Source organism: Cavia porcellus, unplaced genomic scaffold, assembly GCF_034190915.1.
Source record: "Cavia porcellus strain 051 isolate PalLab524CR breed Dunkin Hartley unplaced genomic scaffold, mCavPor4.1 scaffold_5, whole genome shotgun sequence".
In the NCBI taxonomy this organism is placed as follows: Eukaryota; Metazoa; Chordata; class Mammalia; order Rodentia; family Caviidae; genus Cavia; species Cavia porcellus.
Genome location: NW_026947488.1, coordinates 106,945,745 through 106,971,218, shown reverse-complemented (window position 1 = coordinate 106,971,218; position 25,474 = coordinate 106,945,745). Strand labels below are relative to the sequence as shown.

Here is a 25,474-nt window from a genome sequence, read left to right as displayed (position 1 = left end):
CAGTGGTGATTTTTCTAAAGCATGGCTGGTACCTGACTGAGCTCAAGGTCTACTTACAGATCTTGTGCCAGCTCCAACTGCAATGACCTCACCAGCTCTGGGGTCAACCTGAAAATAAAGGGCAGATACCCGGTCTGGTGGAATTCCAAGGCAGGTCTGTCGCTGGCTCCATGGCAGGTGTCCTGAGCTCCACTCAGGGCTCAAGTCCTGCAAAGCACCTGCCCTTCGCTTCCCCTTCCCTTTGCCTCTTCTATTTCTCTCAGTTTTCCGTTCTACTCGTAAGTCTACATTTCTTTGAAACATTAAATTCTAAGATAATTTTAAGTTAAGATTTCATTAGTTTCCACATGTTCAGTTGAGTCACACGTAAGCACATCGTCAATTGGTACAATCTTCACATCTGTGGAGTGCCAGCTTTCTGCTCAGTGTTGGACCAATCCATACCCTGTTCTCTCCTGCTAGTCCCCACCCAGTGCTGACTTTTCTCTCACTGTGATTTACTACCCTTGGTCTTTCTTTTTCTTTTTTTTTTTTTTTAATTTTTACTTTGAAAGTATACAACAGAACAATTCAGAATAAAGCCAACTAAGATTGAACAGTGAAATTGTTACAGTACTTCACAGCAGGTTACCGGAACAACAGTAATAGGTATCACAGTATATTTTGTTATCTTTATAATAGTTGTTCTTTCAATCCCGTATATCAAAATGAGATGAAACATAGAACACTATAGAACTTATCAAAACAGAATATTGAATAGAGCAGTACCATTAATCAGAAAGGAGCAAAACAGTAATAAAATTATTTGCCTTCCAAGAAATGGTAGAAGGAAGTGTCCCTTATTTGCTATGGTCAACCTCCCAGGACATGCTCAGATTTCTGGTTCCCATTTGCTAATGGGCGGGGATGAGGAGGGGAAGGGGGATAGGGGAAGTGGGATATTTGACTCTAGGCCATGTAGCAGTAGCTTCACTATTGCTAAGAGGGAGGCAGAAGGGTCATTTGTTTTCACAGCGTCCTCAGTTACAACATGACGTGGATCTCAGGAGACACTGCTAGTTCTCCCCCTGGAAGGGCTGCAGTGGGCCACACTACCACCACTTACCAGGGAAGGGATGTGCTGGCTTGGCTTCACAGAGTCCGAAGTTCCAACATGGCGTGGATCTCAGGAGACACTGCTAGTTCTCCCCCTGGAAGGGCTGCAGTGGGCCACACTACCACCACTTACCAGGGGAGGGGAGGTGCTGGCTTGGCTTCACAGAGTCCTAAGTTCCAACATGGCTTGGATCTCAGGAGACACTGCTAGTTCTCCCCCTGGAAGGGCTGCAGTGGCCCACACTACCACCGCTTACCAATGAGTACCCTGGGTCTTTCACATCAGTGCATCAGATTCTGCTTGGCCAAACATTTCTGGAGGAGACTGGCTGCTACTGCTCTTTGAAAGAAGAGAAAATCCTAGAGAAAAAAAGTCTACAGGGAAAATGTAGAGACCATTGTGTATGTACTAATCTTTTCATTTTTGAAAATGTTTTCCATGATTTCAGTGATACAAAGGGAGCTACAAAGGGCTGATTCATTGCATTTGAAAAACAACAATAATGCAAAAACCAAAACAGGAAACCTTTCTTTACAACCAATAGTCAGATAGATGGTTTTTATTACAAGTGTGAAAGAGGTTTCATGAGTCCATTTTGTGAAGGAAATGGAAAATTCTTCTAACTCAAAGGGAATCATCAGACATGGTCAACAAGCACACAAAACACTGAGCCTCCTAAACTGGTTTCCTGCAGGCACACATCCCCGAAAAGTGCTGTGCCCCCATCCACTGACACATTTTAAGGCAGGTGCTGAACAACAATGGGAAGGGCAGAGCACAGCCATATCTCACAGCTCCCATCAGAGCTCTGAAAAGCCTTCCCCAGAATTCCTAGGACTAAGAATAGAGTTTTCTCCCACACAGAATGCTGCACAAATTTTCAAGAGTTTGATTCCCAGTACTCTTTGAAGCAGGAATGAGCTGGGACCCTTGCTAGCCTCCACATAGTGTACACACAAGGAGAGCTGTCTAGATGATGCTGTTCACTGCAGCTGGGGGGAACCTTGCCCTGGCCCCAGGGCCACAGAAGTGCAGGGATAAGGATGACAAACTCATGGCATGACAAGGTTTCCCCAGGGCCAGCCAGCCAGTACACTGGGCATCTCCACTGCAATCCAGCACCTCACAAAGCCAGAGACAGCACTGGGCAAGGGTGGCCAGTCAGGTGATGGAGAGCCCTGCCTGACACAGCTGTGCAAAGTGTGTCCCTCTGGAGCTAAACCTCCAGCAGATCCCACTCTTTGCTTTCCTCATGTCTGGCAGCGAGGACATCACACAGAAGCACAGCAACATACTTGAAGTTTACTCAAACTAAATCATTTAGCTTCCCTTCAAGAATGACTTATGACTTCCCTTCAAGAAATTCCCTTCAACAAATGACTTCCCTTCAAGAAATGCACCAGTCTGGAAAATCAAGGCTGAGAACATCACTCTGCATTTTGTATAAATAAACTGACCCTTTACAAGATATGGTGGTAATGCACGTGTGTGGGTCTGCTATGGCAGAGATGTGGACTCTCATGCATAAAGGTTTCATAACTGCAATAGAAATTTTGAAATAAATGATGCATGTTCATGACTTTCTGTTTGTATTGCACTGCAGGAAGGGGGATCCAGGCATCAACCTAGATTTACTGAGCTGCCTCAGAAAACCTAGTTCAAAACCCACCACACAATTCAATCACCCAACAATGAAAGCTCAGCAACGTGGTTCCTGCTTGTTGTGGCTGGTAGTTGACAATCTTGAGGTGTTTCTATCTGTGTCAGCCATCTCTGACTCTCTTAGCTTCTGTCGGCCAGAGTGTGGATCACACTATATGTTTACAAGAAGGTTCCATCATGATTTCAGGACCAGTGGCAGCCTTTCATGTACTGGAAATAATTTTTCAAGTTTGGCCATAAGAAACCTATACCATGTGCTTCACAAGTTGAGGGGAAATGAGATTGTTTGAAACACCTACAGGAAACTCATTTTGTCTGTGACAGACCCACTTGCTGCTGAAGTCCATATTTTCGAGGTAAAAAGCCATGAGTCAGGTGTTGTTGTACGATATGCTAAAATGCACAAAAACTTCCCCAAGTTCAGTTTCTGCTTTACTTCCCTCATTCTACCAAGCCACAGAATGGATTCTGAGCATTCAAACACATAGGGTTAGAATTGCAGTAGAGATCTGTAAAAACTTCAGTTAACTGGAAAGTGAAAAGACCAAGAAAGGTTTTTGGCAAAATGCACCTCTAAATATATGCTTAAAGCAACAAAGAAACCAAGAAGAAGACAAAGAAGTCAAAGACAAAGAAGTCCAAGAAAAGGACAAAGACAAAGATGAATAGATGAAGAAGAAGGAGGAGGAGGAGGAGGAGGAGGAGGAGGAGGAGGAGGAGGAGGAGAAGGAGAAGGAGGAGAAGGAGAAGGAGAAGGGGAAGGGGAAGGGGAAGGGAAGGGGAAGGGGAAGGAGGAGGAGAAGAAGAAGAAGAAAAAGAAGAAGAAGAAGAAGAAGAAGAAGAAGAAGAAGAAGAAGAAGAAGAAGAAGAAGAAGAAGAAGAAGAAGAAGAGGAGGAGAAGGAGGAGGAGGAGGAGGAGGAGGAGGAGGAGGAGGAGGAAAGGGAAGAATAAAAGAAGAAGGGGAAAGAAAGAAAAACAAAAAGTAATGCTAATGTGTGGTTTTGTCTCCAATGCCTCAGCCTCATTTACAAAGGAAAGGATCAAAATTTGTTTAATGGAAGTGTCACTGTGTAAAACGGACTTAGCCAGAAGACACTGATGGTGTGTCTGGCCCACTATGTAAGTCCATCCCAGGGCAGAGCCTGGAGCCTGGTGGGGGCTGAGGCCAGGACCTAGGAGTTGAGGCCCCTGGGGCTGAGGTGGCAGAGTCTTTGCTGCACCCTCGTGGCTCTGCCTTATTGGGCCTGCAGGGCTGCAGCATGGATGCAGTGGTGGAAATGGGTGTAAGGCAGGAGGTGCTGGCTCCTCTGCATGCTGCACACTCCCTGCTTGGCCTGAGCACAGGAAGATTCAAGTCCTCCTTGCTGGAAAAGAGACTCTGAAGAAGATTCTGGGTGTCCTCTACAAGACACGGATGAGCACAGTGACTTCTCAGGTAGGGAGGGCAGGACACCCACCACAGCGGGATCCGCATGGCTTCATGTGTTGGGGGTTTAAAAGTTAGTCATGAATGATGTGTTGGCTTTCTGAATAAAAAGACTCCTTATTTTATATATCTATAAAGTGATGCTTGAATGTTCTATATGCTTATCCTACATTACAGATAAAAGAAAATTAAGTCATCCATTTCCACTCACCTATTCAAGAAAATACCAACTATTTATTCTTAAGTGAATTGAACAGAAGTAATATTGAGTGGAGCACTATAAATAATGCAGTGGAACATAACATGGAAAAACCGCAAAGGCATCCCTCCCAGGATGAGAGGTCTGCCATTGACCAGCTCCTCTCTCCTGTCCTCACCTGCTGTGCAGGCCTGTGTCTCTTCACTACTGGGTGGAGAGAGAGCCAAGACACAAGCTTTCTTCAATTGAAAGATCAGGGACATGGCCTAGCACATGGCCTTATTTCAGCATTTTCAGTGGCTGTCATTTATAATTAACTCGGCAGCTGTGCTGTGGAACATTCATGGTTTCTAACTGTCCACACCTTAACTGATTAAGAAGAGAATACGGTGTCTATCAATCTCATTTTTTATAATGACACTTAGAAGTGGAATTTCCAGGTTAAATGTATATAAGATGAATTTGAGGGTTGCAGATATTTCACCTGAATCCTCAGCATAGAGTTAGAGCCTGGTAGAGGAAGACTGAGTTTGCTCAGATCTCTGTGGAGATCTGAAGTCAGAGAGATGGTCCAGGCAGAGGTACAGGACACCATGGCACCTAGCAGGAACCATGGCTAAAAAAGGCCCAGTCCAGGCTGCCTCATCCATCAGTGAGTTCTAAGGAAAGCATCACACACTCCACACTGGACAGGAGAGAGCTGAAATGGTTCCCGAGCGACTTCCTACATGCCTGAGGCCCCCTGTCTCACTCAGGGGAGCTCTGTATGAGAAGGTCAGTCTGTTACAGAGCTCAAACTGAATGAATGTTTTCCACCCAGGTGCAGATCTGAACTGCAACATATGGACTCACCATAGCTATGGAACAGGACAGGTGTTTACAGGGTGCAGGCCAGGAGATGGAGGCACTGCAGGCAGGTCAGGGTACAAAGCCTTAAATAAGAGACCAGGCCCTCACCAGCCCCAGTTTCCTCCAGCAGTAACCAAACCCTGCAAGAGTGTGCATTAAAAACTGAGTAACTGAAAGGAGTTACTCACAAAATTATATATTATGGAGATAGTTTGAAGATACAAAAGTAAATGGTAGCATCCATAAATAAAATGAGACGTGACCCTTAAAGGATGTGGTGTCCATTGATGTCCCCAAACCACACGCATCAAAAGGAAAGAGTGTGATGAATAGAGCAATAAGGAGCACAGGCAATGGGTCACATCACACGCATCAAACCACACGCATCAAAAGGAAAGAGTGTGATGAATAGAGCAATAAGGAGCACATCACAGCTGCTTAATAACAACAACAAAGCTGGGATACAATAATTGCAATGGTGAATTTTATCCAGTATATAATAAAGAATAAATACTGATTGTTTTTCAATTCTTCTATCAAGTTGGAGAAAAAACCACCACCAACTTCTTTTAAGTGACAAGTTATCCTGAGAATGAAGCCAGACAATAATGTGTTAAAAATAAAATAAATGAAAACACTCTGTTGGCTAATATTCCTAATGAACTTACACAAAAGTATTCAGCTAAATGTTTGCCACATTAACTCACCAGCATGTTCAAAATTAACCAACACGATCAACACTGGGCTCAATCTCAGTGGTGCAAGAATGTTCCCTCTCGCACAAACGATTGTGTCGCTTACCACATTCACAGCATAAGGCACAGCTAACCCCTGAAGAGATTTGGAATAACAGCTTTGAGAACCTCAAAAGGTCACCATTTTTCATGATAAAAATCAATCATAGACTATAAGTAGGAGGAATCGACCTCAGCACAGCATGGCAAGCTCCATCCTTGACATGGTACTCAGAGGCTGACAAGCTTCAAGCTTACCTTCTAGGGTCAGGAAGGAGACAAGGCTTGCAACTCTTTTCAAAATACAGTACTCAAAGTCCTGGCCATAGAATTTAATCCAGAAAGAGAAAACAAAGCCTTCCAAATCAGAAAGGAAGAATTAAGTGTTGTCTCAGTTCTCCTGAGGGTGCAGCATTGTACATAAGAAATTTAAACTCCATTAACAACGTTATAGAACAAATTCACAAATCACTTAAATTGCAGGATACATGAGTAACATGCCCTAATCAATTCATTACTACATCCTACAAACAAATTGTAGCCTCAAATACAAAGAACGCAATTCATTTCACAAATAATCAAAAATAACTATTGATTAGGTTAAATTGAAGCAAACTCACATCTTCTTGGAATGCAATAATTAGAAGAGCACTAACAGAAGAAAAGCCATACTGTGATGAGGGATGGGAAGAATTCATGTTATAATGTACATGCTACCCAGAGCAACCAGGTGTTTCAGTGCCATTCCTGTCAAAGTATCAGTGCCATTTTCCTTGAAACATAAAAAAATATGAAAATTCACAAGGAATTACAAAGAGTCATCCTATAGCCACAGAAAGAAGCTTAAAAGTAGAAGCATCAAAATACTAGTTTCCAGGTATTATAAAGTAACAGTAGTCAAAAGGGTTTTACCCTGGAAGAAAAGGACCACAGACTAAAACAGCTTGCCCAGATGCACACCAAGTGACAAAATTACTAGGAATTTTATTTTATTTCTTCTTTCCTTTCTTTTCTTTTCCTTTCCTTTCCTTTTCTTCCCTATTTTTTCATTTTCTTTTTATAGGCAAGGTCTCCCTGTGTCATTGTAGGCTGAGCTGAACTCTGAATATGTTGCAGGCTTGTCTGGAACTCCAGGAACCCTGCTCCCTCAGCCACTTGAGTACAGGCATTACAGGCATTTTCACCATTCCTTGCTCAGCCAATAGGTTTTTAACAACACTATGATGAGACCGGGTCTGCTGGTGTGGCTTGTAATCCTAGCAGTCTGGAAGGCTGAGTCAGGAGCATCACAAATTCAAGGTGAGCCTCAGCAATTTAGCCATTTATTAAGGACCTGGCTCAAAACAAGAAAAGTATTAAAAGGTGAAGACAAAGAAGCCAATGCAAAGCTCTGTATTCAAATCCTAGAAATTGAACAAAAAAAAAAAAAAAAAAAAAAAAAAAAAAAAAAAAAACCTTGCAACTGACACCAGGAGGGAAAATAAATTTTTACACTCGCCTGGCCTTCTGGAGGGTAGTGTGCCCCAAGTAGCTTTAACCTTCCCACCTTTCTTGCGATTTGACTTCAAACAATCATCAAATTCCATGAGGGACCAAAAAAAAAAAACAAAACAACAACAAAAAAAAAAAACAGAATGTGCTTCAAAGACACCAAGCCTCAATCCTAGTGCCGAAGGCATTTGGAGTTATCTTCTGAAGCTCCTGCTTACCACAGTTAGAAAAGCAGAGAAGCTACTAACAGTGTTAATGGGATTTTCAGTCCTACTCACTGTGAAAGAAGCTGCAGGCTAGGAAGGTGGCAGACAGCTTAACTAGAGTGACTCCATCTAAAAATCCACATCTGAACAACAAAGCCAAACATTTTATTGCATGAATACACAGCATTGCTACCAACTGCCAACTCAGGATAATATACACCTGTAATCCCAGCACTCTGGGAGAGGGAGGAATGATGAGGAAAGGTTTAAGCCTAGCCTGGGACATTTAGAAAATTAGTGAGACCATGTCTTTAAATTTGTACCAAACCAAAGCTTTTACAAATGTATGAAAATATTGATCTTTAAGAAATCTCAGAAGTCACTGAACAAGGTACATTAATCACTATTAATCTATACATATTTTATCTTTTTATAGACTTCAAAAGTGTATCTTTATATGATTCTTATTATTATTTCAAAATAAAAATAGTAATCCCTTGCTCAAATTCTGGCACTAAATACAAATTTAGGACAGAAAAAAAAAAACAGAATGATCAAAATCTCTTCATACTGAACTACCCAAAACCTAAGAGGATATATTCAGCAGCATATGTGCCGTCATCTAAGTAAAAAGCCTTAAAAAATTGAAAGAGTACAAACACCTGGAAGCACTTCAATGTCTCCATGATGGTAAACCTTATGCTAGGTGTGCTGACTAAAGTACTCATGCAAGAGAAACTCACAAAGATTTCTCACTAGAAAGTCTATTTTTGACTTTTCATTTTTATCTCTCTTATTTTTTTTTTTTTTTGCTCTCTTTCTTCTTTCCTTTTTTCTTCAGACAGGGTTTTGCTATGCAGTTCAGTCTGGCCTTGATCTTCCCTTGTAGCCCAGGATGACCTAAAACTCACCACAAAATTTCTGCCTCAGCCTTCAGAGGCCTGAAATGACAGGTGTGCAACAACATCCCTGATTGTGTTTTCCTCATTAAATTTTCTCCAAAACAAAACTCGTCAAAGATTTTGATATTCTCAAAGTTCATTAGGTTGGTTATACAAAACCAAATCAGAAAGTACTGAAAACACCCTGAAGGACTCTCAAAATCCTCACCAACATACAACATAATATAACATAACAGAGCATAATATAGTATAGCATAATATCACAAAACAAAATAAAAAAGGAACCACATAACTCTGCTTTAAACATCTGCTTCCAAAGATACAGCAAGAATTTCTCATTTATCCATACACCAGCAATATGATGCATTTTCTTTGAAATAAATGTCGGTATCCACTCAAATACTTGTGTAAGAATGGGTGTGGCAGCTTCCTTTTGAAGTCTGACCCAAAAACATTAAAAAAGGCCATCACAAGATGGGTGACAGGTGCATGTGCTTGGTTCAGCCACATAATAGTGGGTGGTGGCAGCACAGAGAGAGCCCAGCATGGAAACACTGCTTCAAGCAGACCAACCAAAGAGTATTACAACTGAAAAGGCTCAGCACCATCCCCTCTAGGAAAGGGAAACTACCCAGCAGGGACACAAAGCCCATGGTCTGATTGGGATGTGAGGAAAGGAAGTGACAGCAGCAGCTAGGAGACAAGTTCCCCAGGAGTGATGCACATGTGTCCTTCATCTGTATGGGGTGATGATGTCACCTCCCCTTGTACTCACCACCTGCTGTCCCCCCTTCTCAGGAAGTCAGAGTTTGGAGCACTACAGTGTATGGCTGAGTTAAACATCTAAGGATGAATAAATAATCATTCCTAAGCAATTGAGAGTAAAACTGGCTATGAATCCTCCACCCCTGGATATATGGGGTTTATAACATGAGACCTTCACATTGTTTGGTAAAATTATTATGGGTATTCTGCTTCCTAATGGAACTGAAATGAAACTAACATAAGCCCAACAAAACAAGTCATCCTAACATTTCACAAATTTTTAACAGAAGACAATGTGTCTTTCATCCTCCGAGACAATGGATCCTTTGGATGGACATTTGTGTTTGGCACCCAGCCTGACACATCTGAAGCATCTACATGTTTGCTGCATGAAAATCATCAAAGAGCAACAAAGTCTAAAAGTATACTCAGTTTTCTAGCATTTTAACTTGTTGTTTCTAGGGAGGACATAGATTTGTTCCACAACAAAAAGAAAGGTGATATCACAGAGGTAGGCCAAACTGTGGACCCCAGTGCATGACCTCACTTCCTTGGCGATAGGTCCAAACAGAACTCTGAAGGCTCAGGTCACCAGGCACCTTGGTCTGGTGACAGTTGGTCTTCACAGGTAGTTGGCTCATGACAGAGAGCAGGGAGCAAGTTAGGCTGCTTTCCCAGGACATGAGACCCCAGCCTCAGGATCCTTCATAGGTAGACCATGTGGGAATAGCTGAAAAAATGGTTCACTCATCCCAGAGCCTTCAGGATGATTGTGGGCAAATGCCAAATGACAAGGGCATTAAAGGACAGGGCTCACTGTCCCCAGCTTTCTGGCACCCAGAGGCAGGAGAGAGACCAGGACAGGTGTCACTAGACTCAGCCACAAGCCACTCAGACTCACTGAGTCCAGCAGAGTAACATTAAGGCCTGACTACCACTGTGAATCCCCCTACACAATTCCTGCCCTAAGTCAAGTGTGACTGGGTCTGACATGCCCTGAGGGCAGATCCTGGGAGGATGCAAGCCTGGGCCACTGTCAGGTTCCCACCCAAGACAGGGCTGGCAGAGCAGAGGGGCAGCACCCCTGTTTAATCCACAGTCTCCAGATTCCTCTTCTGTCTTCCTGGGTAGAATTATGGGACAGAGCTGTCTGTCTTACAGAAATATAATATTATCTGTGTTCACAAAGAAAAACCAGTGTTGTCTCAGAGCCTCAGAGCCTCTGGCTTCCTGCCAGAAGCTGTGCTCTGCCTCAGCAGAGTGGCATATAGGACACCAGTCTAGAGGCGGTCACAAAGCTATGTGTTCCATGGCCTTGCAGCAGACTCTGGGAACCACAACAGGTGCTGGCTCAGGCACAAAGTGTGTGTACAGAAAGGACTATAGAGACTCTCAGATGACAGAGAGTATCTTCGGGTCAGTGCTACACTGTACTTAACTTTGAGAATTTGCATGAAACTGTAGCCAGAGTTATTGACCCTGTGATTATCCATGGAAATTTTAAAAATGTTTTCTAAGGAAAGTAGAAAAAGAAACAGTTATGTACAGCTATGTTTCATTGCAGTACACTGACAGCTCTGAACCCAGCAGACCATGTCATGAGGCTGGTGATATGCACATCACCACCTAAATAAGGCCAAAGTTTCTACAAATGCTGGAGGTAAAATATGGAAATGCTTTAACAACAAAAAAAGTTGAAATAAAATATCCTGAATATGCACTTAATATGCCAAATATAAACTAGGCCTGGTGGCTCTTGTGTGGAGCCCAGTACTTGAGACACTAAGGAAGGAGAATTGTTTGAGACCACTCTGGGTTATAATGTGACCTCAAAGCCAGCCTGAACTTCATAGCAACATGCTTCCTCAAAAAGATAAATATATCAAATCTAATGAACGTAATAGTGTACTAGTGATGGCCTTGTGACATTAGCATGACTATTATATTTATAATGACCTGTAGTCTACTGGAAAACCTAAGTCACAGCCGACTTCACAATAAAATATCAAACTGTTTATCAAATGGAGTACACTAGTGAGTATTTGTTGTTTGTCATTGGTATTTGGTGGTGATGGAGCAGTGCTTGCTGCTGTCTCCACAGAAAAATGACTATTGCTGCAGTAACAGGAATCTGCATGAATCACTGCAATATGTCCTTAACTCTTTGGGGAAGAGACACACTAAAGGAGGCACTGCACTAATGAGAATTACTGATTTTAGTCTTTTGAATACTTTAAAAACTGACTTCAGTAGTAGTTGAACTACTTACCTACATTTCCACCAACAAGATTAAATAGTTCCTTTTCTCCTGTAGTCTCCTGAATGTTCTTTAGATCTTATGGTGATTAGTTCTCTCTGCAGTGAAATGATGTTCCTGTTTGCATTTCTCTATTGTGCAAAAATGCTCAATAGTTCTTCAAGTATTTCTTGGCAATTTGTACATATTCTGAAAAATGTGCATTCCTTGGATGTTCCTATTGGTTTTACATGTTAGCTGTCAGGGATTAATAGGCAAAATTTCTCTCATTCTGTAGTTTATTTCTTCATCCTTTTGGTTTGACTTTTTTGTGGCTTCTATGTTTATGCAGGAGGATTACAATCTTACAAAGTCCTTTTTGCTTGTTTTGTCACCCTACCTTATTTTCTACACAAAACAGCAGCAATAGTATTAAAAAATGTTTTTTAATACCTCTACATTCAGAACACAGAATGTCTGGCTCTTTCATGTTTCATTATGTTTTACTCCAATAGAGGCATGTTTGAGACTGCTGCACAAATTACCAAAAAAGTACACTTCCTGAATAAAAGAAAAATCACAATTTGCAGTAGTGATTCTTTTACCCTACCATACATTTATATTATTGACCTCAATGTACTTGTTTCCTTAAACTTCAAATGCAGGCATAAAAACAACTGTTTCATACTCTGCTAAACCATCTAGCAATTTCCTCCCAAAATCAGCTTTAAAGCCATTATCATCCCATCTCATTCTCTCCTGATGCTTGAACTAAAGAAATCATCTTTAGCCTAATCTTTACAGGTAACTCCTTACCAATTCAATTATTTAAATACAAAATGATCAAAAATTGCATACTTTTTGTTAGTTTTTATAAAATAGCAAGGAATATAAAAGTGAAAATTCTACTGTATTCAATACAAGAATGAATGGGTTAAATTGACAACTGCCCAAATGATGCTCATGATGGTCACTGCAAAAACAAATGTGTTTCACAAGTGATTCTCCGGAATAACTGCTACATGGCCAACCAATAAAAGGACAACTACTGATGTGCAATTGTGAGTATTAAAAAATGTTGATGCTGGGGAAGAAAAGGAGGAGATCTAAAGCATTAAGCAACATCTGCAGAACTTGAAGATATATTTTGAGACAAGCCACTCTAATTGTGTAGGTTAGACTCAACTTCCTCTTCCACTAATTTAAGCCTGCTGAGGTGCTAGGACTACAAGCATGCATCAACAGGACCAGCAAGATTTACTTTCATGGTAAAATGAGAAAGTGCATGTACTCAGGATATATGTCTTATAGATTCAGTATTCTATTATTAGCTGTAATACAAACTCCAAATATTCCCATTAATGCTAAGCAGAAATATGCTGCAGGGGATCTGGCCACATGCTGTAGTGCATAGAGGCTGACAATGTACTTCACAGTGTCTTTTACTTTGTGAAGTATATCAGGTTCTTCAGGTACAAAATAGATATAGTTTTAGTGGTGATTACATAAGAGGTGAGTAATTTATTTTCCCAAGGATAATTGAGACTTGGGCAAGCTATCTTCACTGGGTTAGGGGTATTTAATGCAATTATCACTTGTGTCTTCATGACACCACTGTTTTTAACAACATAATTCCTAAGCAGATTTTGTATTCAAGAACACTGCATTAAACACGTTACAAATTACATGAATGTTAAAATGGAAGTGAAAACCACAGGCCACAGGAAACCAACTGGGACTCATGGCCCAGTGTACGTGATTAAAGATAATCAGTACACACCACAAACATCATGCACTGGTCATTATAAATAAAGTGATATGCCATTGTATAAATTCACAATTCAGTAAAACAGAACACAATCTGAATCTTAATTTAGCAAATTTACTTTTTACTGTGTTGACAGCTCAAAATTTAGGTTTCCCTTCATGCCATTACTTCTGTATTTTAGGAAAAAACAGTAATAATTACAAAATATATAATGCATTCACAGCATCAAGGAATGAAATAAAGGCATTTGCATGATACATCCAATAACAACATTTTCCCCCAAAACAACCCCTATTTAAAAAAATTGATTTCAAAGTATGTTTACTCATAAATCATGCCAAATTTTATAATTTCTGGAGATATTGATATATATATATTGTGATGTGCTATTGGAGACAAGTTATGATTCTATCAGTATGGCACAATCAGAAATTCACAGTAGTATGGTTTACATTTGGTACATGTGGGGAAACTTTACTAGCAAATAAAGATGTAATATAAACATAACAAGTAAAATTCTGATGGTTAGAAAAACAAAGGTTTACTTAAATGACAAATATTGGCTCCACTGAGAAACAAAATCAGGCAACATAATTTACATGGTATAATATCCAGTGATGTTAGGAAATCAGCAGATGTCTTGTCTCCACTTGGAAAACATAACATTCATTAATGTACAAGTTATGTGAAAAAGAACACAACTTTGTCAAAAACACATACTCCAAGCCTCTACAAATGTATATCTTAATGCCAAATATTGCCTCAACTTCAGGAACATTATTTATGAAAGAGAAAATGAAGCATGTGCATCAAAAGATTAAAACAATGCCATGTTAAAATTACAATTCCCCAAAAAATTAGAGACTAGACTAATATCACTCTGAACAGTGAATAATAGTATTGCTCAATTTTATATCATAATGCTGCAGAATTAGCATTGGGTTTCTTAGTGTCACTTCTTCAGAGTATCTGTTCATTACATTATGCATTATATTATTTGTTTAAATAAATAGGTTTGAAATTCTTCCGATGTGTGAATCTCTATGTGTGTATCTATCCTTTCTGTGTTATGGGGGAAAACAGATCAAAATAAGACAACAAAACAAATTCCTAGAAAATCATGATATGAAAGAGAGATATAAGACCACAATATTAGGTGATATACACTACTTACTATGCTTTCTCTTGTTATTTTCAATAGAATTGTCTACATCATCAGGGACTATACAAGTAAGCACAACATTATATAGCTATTTTTATAAATACGCAACTTTGAAGATGTTGTAGGATGTGAAAGCAGTTAATAATCAAACCTGATGTAGAACCCGTGGTTTCCTGCCAAGACCAGCAAGTCAAGCCAATAATGATCAGAAGGGATGAAGAAGGTCACTACATAGTGCTTAGGGGAAAACTCCAAGAGGAAGAGAAAACTATCTTAAATTTACATGCACCAAACTCCAGAGCACCCAATTATATAAAACAAGTACTAACAAAAATGAAAAATCAAATTAGTAGTAACACAATTCTAACAGGAGATCTTAACACACCACTGACACCAATGGACAGATCAACCAGACAGAAAATGAGCAAAGAAATAAAAGAACTGAATCGCAACTGTGAATAAATGGACTTAATAGACATATACAGTGTATTCTACCCAACAACAACAGAATACACATTCTTCTCAGTATTACATGGGTCATTCTCTAAAATAGACCATATGTTAATTCACAGAGCATATTTAAATAAATGCTAAAGGGTTGAAAGTATCCCTTGCATGCTACCAGACCATACCACTATGAAATTAGAAATTAATGATAAAAGATACTGCAAAAATCCCACAAACACATGGAAACAGAATAACACTCTTGAGGAATCAGTGAGTCACAGAGGAAATTAAAGAAGAAATTAAACAATACCTACAAACAAATGGAAACACAAATACAATGTACCAGAATCTGTGTGATGCAATGAAAGCTGTCCTCTGAGGAAAATTTATTGCACGAGTTCCCACATTAGGAAAACAGAATGAATACAAATAAATAACCTGATGTTATACCTCAAACATCTAGAAAAAGAAGAGCAAGTCAAGCCCAAAGCCAAAAGAAAAGAAGAAATTATAAATATCAAAGCAGAAATCAATGCAATAGAGACTAAAAAAACAATCCAAAAAATCAATGAATCAAAGACCTGGTTCTTTGAAAGAATAAATAAAATTGAAAAGCCCCTAGCCAACCTCATTTAAAAAATGGAAGAAAAAGTTCAAATGCAAGCAATAAGGAATAAAAGAGGTGAAATTACTACAGACCCTATTGAAATACAGAAGATCATCAACACCTATTTCAAAAACTTCTACTCTCAAAGTTTTATAACACAGAGCAAATAGACAGATTCCTAAAGCATATGAAGTACCACAGCTAGGTCATGAAGATGTAAAACTACTGAATAACCCAAATTCTATTAATGAAATTGAAAACATAATAAAATCATTACCTACAAAGAAGAGCCCAGGCCCAGACGGATTCACTGAAGAATTCTACAAGAAATATAAAGAAGACCTAATGCCAACACTCCGCAAACTCTTCAATGAAATGGAAAGGGAAGCAATCCTTCATAAATTGTTCCTAGAAGCAAATATTACTCTAGTACAAAAATCAGAGGAGGACCCAACTGAGAAAGAGAACTACAGACCAATCTGCCTAATGAAGGAGGATGCAAAAATCCTCATTAAAATTTTGGCAAATAGGATGCAGCAAATCAACAAGATCATATATCATGATGAAGGGGGATTCATCTCAGGCATGCAGAGATTGTTTAATATATGTAAATCAATAAATGTAATACACCATATCAATAGAGCCAAAAGTTATAATCACATGATCATTCCTATAGATACAGAAAAGGCTTTTGATAAGGTCCAACATTCATTTATGATAAGAGCCTTGCAGAAGATTAGATTAGATGGTCCTTACCTCAATATAATTAAGGCCAGCAATGACAAAACAACAGCCAGTACCATACTAAATGGTCAAAAATTGAAGGCCTTTACTTTAAAATCAGGCACAAGACAAGGATGTCCCTTTCACAGCTCCTATTTAATATACTACTGATAATACTGGGCAGAGCAATTAGACAAGAGAGAAATAAAAGGCTTAAATATAGGAAAAGAAGAAGTTAAATTATCATTATTTGCAGATGACATGATACTTTATATAGAAGATCCCCGAAGCTCTATTGAAAGACTCCTAGATATAATAAATTCAGTAATGTAGCTGGATAGAATCAATACTCAAAAATCAATAACATTCCTATACACTAACAAACAAAGTCACAGAGAGAGAAATAAGAGAGGCCACACCCTTCACACTAGCAACCAAAAAAATGAAATATTTAGGAATTACTCTCATGAAAGAAGTGAAAGACCTACACAGGGAAAATTATAACACACTGAAAAATGAAATTGAAGTTGATCTCAAAAAAAGGAAAGACATCCCTTACTCATGGATAGGAAGAATAAATATTGTGAAAATGGCCATTCTCCCTAAACTTTTATATAGATGCTATGTAATCCCGATAAAAATACCATCAACATACCTCATAGAACTTGAGAAATCACCCTAAAATTCATCTGGAATGAGAAGAAACCTACAATAGCAAGGACAGTTAGAAGCAGCAAAAGCAAGGCAGGAGGTACCACAATCCCTGACTTGAAGTTATACTACAAAGCAACTGTAATAAAATCAACATGCTACTGGAATCGAAACAGAGCCGAAGATCAGTGTAATAGATGAGAAGATACAACAACTACAAACACACTCAACTGCCTTATCTTTGATAAATGGGCCAAACATGTTCACTGGAAGAATCACATTCTCTTTAATAAATGGTGGTGAAAAACTGGCTCTCCATATGCCTAAAACTAAAACTAGACCCATGCCTATCACCATGTACTAAAATAAAATCTAAATGGATCAAAGATCTAAATATTAAAACAGAAACACTAAATCTATGGGAAGACAAATTGGGTAAAAACCTTGAAGACATAGGAGTAGGTAGAGAATTGATGAACAGGACTCAAACCGCATGGGAAATGCTTCCCAGAATCAATAACTGGGATCACCTCTTATAAAAAAGTTTCTGCACATCAAAAGAAATTTCCAGTATAGTGAAAAGAAAACCCACAAACTAGGAAAATGTCTTAGTGAACTGCCCCTCAGACAGAGGTCTTCTGTCTATAACATATAAAGCATTTTAAAAAATGAGACCACCAAAATTCAAAGACCCAATCCAAAAATGAGCATCTGAGATGAATAAACAATTTTGAGATGAAGAAATACAAATGACAAATAAATACATGAAAAAATGTTCACCATCAATGGTCATTATAGAAATTCAAATTAGAACCACACTGAGATTTCATCTCACTCTTGAAAGAATGGACAAGATCAAGAAAACTACCAACAACACATGTCAGAGATGCTGTTGGGAAAAAGGAACTCTTCTGCACTGTTTTTGGGAGTGTAGACTGGTGCAACCATTGTGGAGATCAGTCTGGAGATTTCTCAGAAAGCTGGGACTGGAAGCACCTTTTGACCCAGCTATTCTACTTATAGGCATATTCACAGAAGAACTGAAAGCATCATTCCGCAGTGATATATGTGCACCCATTTTTATAGCAGCACAGTTTGTAATAGCCAGATCTTGGAAACAACCTAAGTGTCCATCAACTGGGTAATGGATAAAAAAGTTATGGTGTTTTTATACAATGGAGTACTACTCAGCTATAAAGAATGATCACATTGACATATAAATAAATAGATGCAGATTGAGACCATACTCATAAGTGAAATAAATCAAACTCACATGTATAAATACTGAATATATTTCCTAGTATAAAAAATGATAATACATAGAAGTATGTAGTAATCATGATACCCAATCATATTGGTTTGAATCCATATAATGTTTTCACTCATTATTAAGTGCAATGCAATCCCGATAAAAATACCATCAACATACCTCATAGAACTTGAGAAATCATCCCTAAAATTCCTGTGGGATGAGAAGAAACCTAGAATAGCAAGGACAGTTAGAAGCAGCAAAAGCAAGGCAGGAGGTACCACAATCCCTGACTTGAAGTTATACTACAAAGCAACTGTAGTACAATCAACATGGTATTAAGTGCAATGGTTTTACCCTGGGTTTTTCGATTTTAGTATCACTGATAGTATGAATAGCTATTCTGAAGAAAATAACACATCATAAAAGCTAGTCCTGATTTAATATCATCTTCTTTGGAACTCCCATCAAGCTGTTGTACATGTTACCACTGGTTTTAACATGTTGTATCTTAATATATTTTACTGTATGTGATAGTATAAATAAAAATTTTCACAGGCAAAGAGATAATATAGAAATCGTTGTCCATTTTCTGTTAACTGGCTCTAAATAGCCTGTAATTCTTTCATTCTCTTGAATGGCTTCACACTGTCTTGATATGATTGATTCTATAGTATACGACATTATACTCAAACAATTCAAGGAAAGAGGCACTATGGTGACTAATATTATGTTAGATTATCTGGTGGTGAAACAAAATGCTTTAATTGTGCAGTTCTGACCTGTGTTGTTCTATGACAATGTCTCTTTTATCTCGATCTCCACCCTTTTAAAAAGTTATTCTATGTTTTCTTATTTTTATTTCAATTAAAATAAAACTAAATTAAAAAATAGCGGGATATATTATAGTAACTTTTTTGTTTTCCTATTAACCTGATTTTAACCCCAGTATTGCTCTCCCCATCTTATTCTGCCTGATTTTACTATATTCTATTTTGTTTGATAGTATCAAGTTTCGGGTATAGGCAACCACTTTGTAGGCAATAAGATTTACTATGATGCCCATTATGGTTTGACTATTATCTTCTTTTGAAATACTATAAGGTCTCCAGTGTAGATTTTATTGGTCTTGTTCTGTACTGTTTTGATCAATTCTATTATACCTGATGATATAGCAACTTTTTAAAAAAATAGCAAGAGGCACAATGGTAACCATTTTTGATCACCTGATATTCTATTTTTGCATCAAGTACTATGCCCATCCATATGTTCTAACCAACTCTGTTTTTTTTAACTCACTTGAGGTTTTATTCTCTTCAAAAAAAGTAATAAGAGCTATGGGAGTAAAAAAAAACCCCAAAAGTGTAAATGTAATTGTGAAGAAAAGAGGAAAGGAAGGTAGTCTAAGAGATATAATTGCCTGTTTGAGTGTATAGGAAGGAAAACCATATTACTGAGCTTTGTTGGTTCATTGAATGCAACTGTCTGGAATCTCGCTGTAGGAATGTTCACTTTATATGCTTTAATTTTATAATTTGGACAACTGTTTCTACGAAGACAATATGTAACCTATTAACTGGTGATTTCTTACTGTATTTTTTCTTGAAATTCTGTATGATTTGTACCCTTTTACTGCTTTGTTTTTTATGTTCTTTTTTTTTCTCTTTAAATAAAAAAAATTAAACCTGGAATTTATATCTTTTATTTATTTTTTGGTACTGGGGATCAAACTGATTACCTAACACTTGCCAGGCAGGGGCTTAAGCCACTGAGCTAAATCCCCATCCCCCCAATATATATCTTTCACATCTTATCATCTTCAGAGTAGTGGCCTCTACTCTTGGACTTGATACCAGCAAGCATACCAAATGTGAATAAAATCAGTCAAGGCCAAATGACATTCAAACAAACCTGCTTCCAATAAGATCAGTCATAGTAAGACAATGTAAGTAATACAGGGTTTCAGTTTTAGTTAATAGGAAATTAAGGACAGTTACCATCATGGTATAACCTGCTATTTTTGGGTTACCTCTCTGTGCCCTCAAATCTAATATGAGTAGACAGACCAGAACAAAATATAATCAAACTAAACAGAGCAATAGAACTACTGTAGCTTTTAAATCCTGATACACTTTTAACAATTTCCTCTGCCTTCTTTTTTTAGGCAATTCCTCACCTTTCTCCTTCTCAGGATACTATTATTCACTGTTCAGAGTGATAGTAGTTTAGTGTCTTATGTTCAGTTTCAGCATACATAAAAATAAAGACATCTACTATGAAGAGAATGAGACACATTATGGTAATCATTATCAACTTCCCCAACATCAGTCTTGAAGTTCAAAAAAGCCTGCATCATCCTGTAATTATTTGATTAGTTCTATAATGTTCAGTATATATTCAATGCTTGTGAAGATGGGAACAACTATTTTGAAGAAAACTAGAGACAGTAAGATAGACAATGAACATCTCAGTGGACTTGCTTTGAAACCTGTTTCCTTAACTTGTTTCCTTATGAACTGTTCTGTTTTGTCATGTTTAACTTTACCATCTTTAAGATAAAAAAACAAGTTTGTAGAACAGATAAGCATATTAATAAGTTTTTTTGGATCACTGAGGTAAATTGTTCGCAGTGTCATTATTTGAATATCACTTTGTATACTTTAATTTTGTAACTTGAACAATTACCTCTAAGATGACAATATGTAATTAATCACTAGTGATTTCTTATTGTTTATTTTTCAGAAATTCTGTTTTATTTCTACACTTTTTGGTTTTTTTCTTTAAATAAAAATTCACAAAAATATGAAAATTAAGTTTTAAAGACAAAATGTTAAGTACATAGACACTATCCATACTTGAAAGTAAAAAGCCCATTTCAGTTTACCATGTTTAATTACAAGATGCCATGTTGAAGCACAGACACATTAAAAAATCTAAAGAGGTATAAGTGATTAACTGAAACCCATACAAAATGTGTACTTGAGTAGAGCTCCACTTCAGATTTGTCATTTCTGGAAAATCGTGAAGAAATATTGACATCAAACTTCTGTATTGATTATTTCTTCAGGTCTACTTGGAATTTTTAAAATAAACTTAGATCTAAACTATCTGAAGAGTGCTGCTTTTTCTATGTATTTAACAATAAATATGGATTGCCATATGTTCCACACTGTTAATACACATAGGATCCAGTGAGCTCTTTCAGCTATGTAACAATGATCATGTGTGATGAGAGTATTCCCATAACACATAGGATTTATCTCTTGTGTGAGTTTCTTCATGTATTTCACTTACAATTTGGATGCTGAAAGTGTCTCCACTTGCTTACGTAGCCAGTGATTCATCCCACTGTGAATTGTTTCATCTGTTTTGCAATGACTGTATGTGGTAAAAGCTTTGCCACATTGTTACATGTATAGGGTTTCTCGACCAGTGTGGAGTCATTGATGTATTTTACAAAATCCATGTGTGGTGAAAGCTTTCCCACATTCTTCACATAAACAGGGTTTCTCAACAGGGTAAATTTTTTCATGTATTGGACAATGAGCATTTCTGCTGAAACCTTTCCCACATTCCTTAGATATATAAGTTTTCTGCCCAGTGTGAAGTTTTTCATGCATTATGCAATATGTAATTGTGGTCAAAAATTCTCATGATGCTTATATACACTGGTTTTATCTTGAATATGAACTTTCATGTTGCTTACAATATCCATGTCGGGTAAAATCTTTCCCACATTGTTTACATACATATGGTTTCTCACCAGTGTGAATTCTTTCATGTACCTTACACTGTCCATGTGTGTTAAAATCTTTCCCACATTGCTTACATACATAGGGTTTCTCTCCAGTGTGAATTCTTTCATGTTGCTTACAATGTCCATGTCGGGTAAAAGCTTTCCCACATTGCTTACATACATATGGTTTCTCACCAGTGTGAATTCTTTCATGATCCTTACAACGTCCAGGTGTGGTAAAAGCTTTCCCACATTGCTTACATACATAGGGTTTCTCTCCAGTGTGAATTCTTTCATGTTTCTTACAATCTCCCTGTGTGTTAAAAGCTTTCCCACATTGCTTACATACATATGGTCTCTCTCCAGTGTGAATTCTTTCATGTTGCATACGATGTACAGAATTGGTAAAACCTTTTCCACACTGCTTACATACATAGGGTTTCTCTCCAGTGTGAATTCTTTCATGATTCTTACAACCTCCCCGTCTGTTAAAAGCTTTCCCACATTGCTTACATACATAAGGTTTCTCTCCAGTGTGAATTCTTTCATGTCGCTTACAATGTCCATGTTGGGTAAAAGCTTTCCCACATTGCTTACATACATATGGTTTCTATCCAGTGTGAATTCTTTCATGTACCTTACACTGTCCATTTTTGTTAAAATCTTTCCCGCATTGCTTACATACATATGGTTTCTCTCCAGTGTGAATTCTTTCATGTTGCTTACAATGTCCATGTCGGGTAAAAGCTTTCCCACATTGCTTACATACATAGGGTTTCTCTCCAGTGTGAATTCTTTCATGTCGCTTACAATGTCCATGTCGGGTAAAAGCTTTCCCACATTGCTTACATACATAGGGTTTCTCTCCAGTGTGAATTCTTTCATGTTTCTTACAATCTCCCCGTGTGTTAAAAGCTTTCCCACATTGCTTACATGCATAAGGTTTCTCTCCAGTGTGAATTCTTTCATGTTTCTTACAATATCCCCGTGTGTTAAAAGCTTTCCCACATTGCTTACATACATATGGCCTCTCTCCAGTGTGAATTCTTTCATGTTGCATACGATGTCCAGAGTTGGTAAAACCTTTTCCACACTGCTTACATACATAGGGTTTCTCTCCAGTGTGAATTCTTTCATGATTCTTACAACCTCTCCATCTGTTAAAAGCTTTCCCACATTGCTTACATACATAAGGTTTCTCTGCAGTGTGAATTCTTTCATGTCGCTTACAATGTCCATGTTGGGTAAAAGCTTTCCCACATTGCTTACATACATAGGGTTTCTCTCCAGTGTGAATTCTTTCATGTCGCTTACAATGTCCATGTCGGGTAAAAGCTTTCCCACATTGCTTACATGCATAGGGTTTCTCTCCAGTGTGAATTCTTTCATGTTTCTTACAATCTCCCCGTGTGTTAAAAGCTTTCCCACATTGCTTACATACATATGGTCTCTCTCCAGTGTGAATTCTTTCATGTTGCATACGATGTACAGAATTGGTAAAACCTTTTCCACACTGCTTACATACATAGGGTTTCTCTCCAGTGTGAATTATTTCATGATTCTTACAACCTCCCCATCTGTTAAAAGCTTTCCCACATTGCTTACATACATAGGGTTTCTCTCCAGTGTGAATTCTTTCATGTCGCTTACAATGTCCATGTCGGGTAAAAGCTTTCCCACATTGCTTACATACGTAGGGTTTGTCTCCAGTGTGAATTCTTTTGTGTATTTTACAACTTGCCTGTGTGTTCAAAGCTTTGCCACATTGCTTACATACATAGGGTTTCTCTCCAGTGTGAATTTTTTCATGTTTCTTAAAATATCCCCTTGTGTTAAAAGCTTTGCCACATTGCTTACATACATAGGGTTTATCTCCAGTGTGAATTCTTTCGTGTTTCTTAAAATGTCCCCTTGTGTTAAAAGCCTTCCCACATTTCTTACATACATAGGGTTTCTCTCCAGTGTGAATTATGTCATGTTGCTTACTGTGTCCAGATTTGGTGAACCCTTTTCCACATTGCTGACATACATAGGATTTCTCTCCACTGCAATATTTTTCATGGATCTGAATATTGTGGTGTGTTTCGGCTTCTTTCACATTCACATTACCTTCTGCAGTACAAGGGAATAATTCTTTACACTGATTCCAAGATGTATGTCCATAGGATTTCCCTAGCTTGTCATTTCTGTAAAAAAAAAATCACATATGGGATTGATAACCATATTACTAATTTTTTATGGCAGAGTTGAACAAAACTGTTTGCAGTCTCGCTGTGTATCCCCACTTCATAAGTTTCACTTTTGTATTTCATTAAGTATTTCTATGAGTAGCATATGTAATCATTGTCTTTATATATCTTACTGTTTATTTTCACTTTGAAAGTGGTATCATTTCTACTTATTTTGTTTTTTTTAGTCTTTTCTTACATTAAATAAAAAAAGAAACACTCACAGTGAAATGGGTCTCAGTTTTATGACTGCATTAATGTCAAATTCTGTTTTTAATGCCTTCTAAGAAATTCTTACCGTGAATTAACAGAATGGCCTTGTAAGACATGTTGAAAACAACCATTCCCAAAAGACTGGTACATGTTTGGAAATCTTAAAATGTGGTACCTTTTGAAACACGGAATGTTTACCTTCACTTTGGGCATGGGTACATATGTGTATCACATACAGATCATTCTGATATGTTTCCCCATCACAATCTCCCTTCTGTCCTTAACCTGCAGTTCCCTTTTCCATATGGTCTGTCTTACTTTTCTCTATTAACTCTTTCATTTCATTCCACAATTTATATTTTGGTTTCTCATCTAAAAGGTACCCTGTGAACTTTTAGGTTTTATAGCTGAGCTATTTCACCGAATTGATGGGAGAAAGAACCACCTATTTCTTATGGCAAATGACATTATATTATTTATTTTTTGACATTATATAAGACTTTTTTTCTTTTCCATGCTGGGAATGAACAACAGCTATTAGCATAAAATCTATAGCTTTTAAAATGTGTTTTAAGAGATTTTCACTGATCATTAAGCTGTGAAGTTTGAACTTGAATTTGCCATTCTGCAAAAGCTGATTCCTAGTGTGCTAGGTTTACAAGAATGCACAATCCAGAAAGTCTATTAACATTTTCCTTCTCCACAAATCCAGTGATAGATAGCTAAGCTTCTTCAAGCCCTGATGTATTATAACTTGATCTGCTTTGTAAATGAGTAAGCATGTACCAGTATTTTATGTGCATCTTGAATTTTTAAAAATATATCCAGGACAAGTATGAGGGGATCAATTTCTAGAGACAACTGCACACTGATACTCAGAATCAGTGCACTTAACATTCTACCTGCCTTCTAAGAATTTTATTCAGAATGGCTGATTTATGAGCTTGGCTTGGAAACACAAGAACTCCATTTTATTTCAAATTCTATTGCAATCTTAGTAATGTTTAGATGATGAATGTATTATATTCACATGTATATATGGGTAGAAAAACTGAAGGGAGAATGTTATAACTCCTTATATGTCTTCGGATAATATTACTGACAATAAATTGAATGGTGCCTC

General features: G+C 37.8%; 1 protein-coding gene across 4 annotated transcripts in view; it reads right to left on the bottom strand.

Annotated features, from left to right (window-relative positions):
* Positions 1-13,429: 13,429 nt before the first annotated feature.
* The window catches only part of LOC134476163 (zinc finger protein 431-like), a 29,478-nt gene continuing 17,433 nt past the window's right edge, over positions 13,430-25,474 (bottom strand). For 3 of the 4 annotated variants that reach the window (XR_010047717.1, XR_010047714.1, XR_010047715.1), the window contains one exon: positions 23,916-24,096. Coding sequence is in view for 1 of the 4 variants with exons in the window: in XM_063249409.1 (XP_063105479.1) it covers positions 22,521-24,096 (1,576 nt within the window). In the remaining 3 variants the exon portion in view is untranslated. Of the gene's footprint in view, positions 24,097-25,474 lie in introns of all 4 variants that reach the window. The other variant, XM_063249409.1, reaches the window with a different exon arrangement.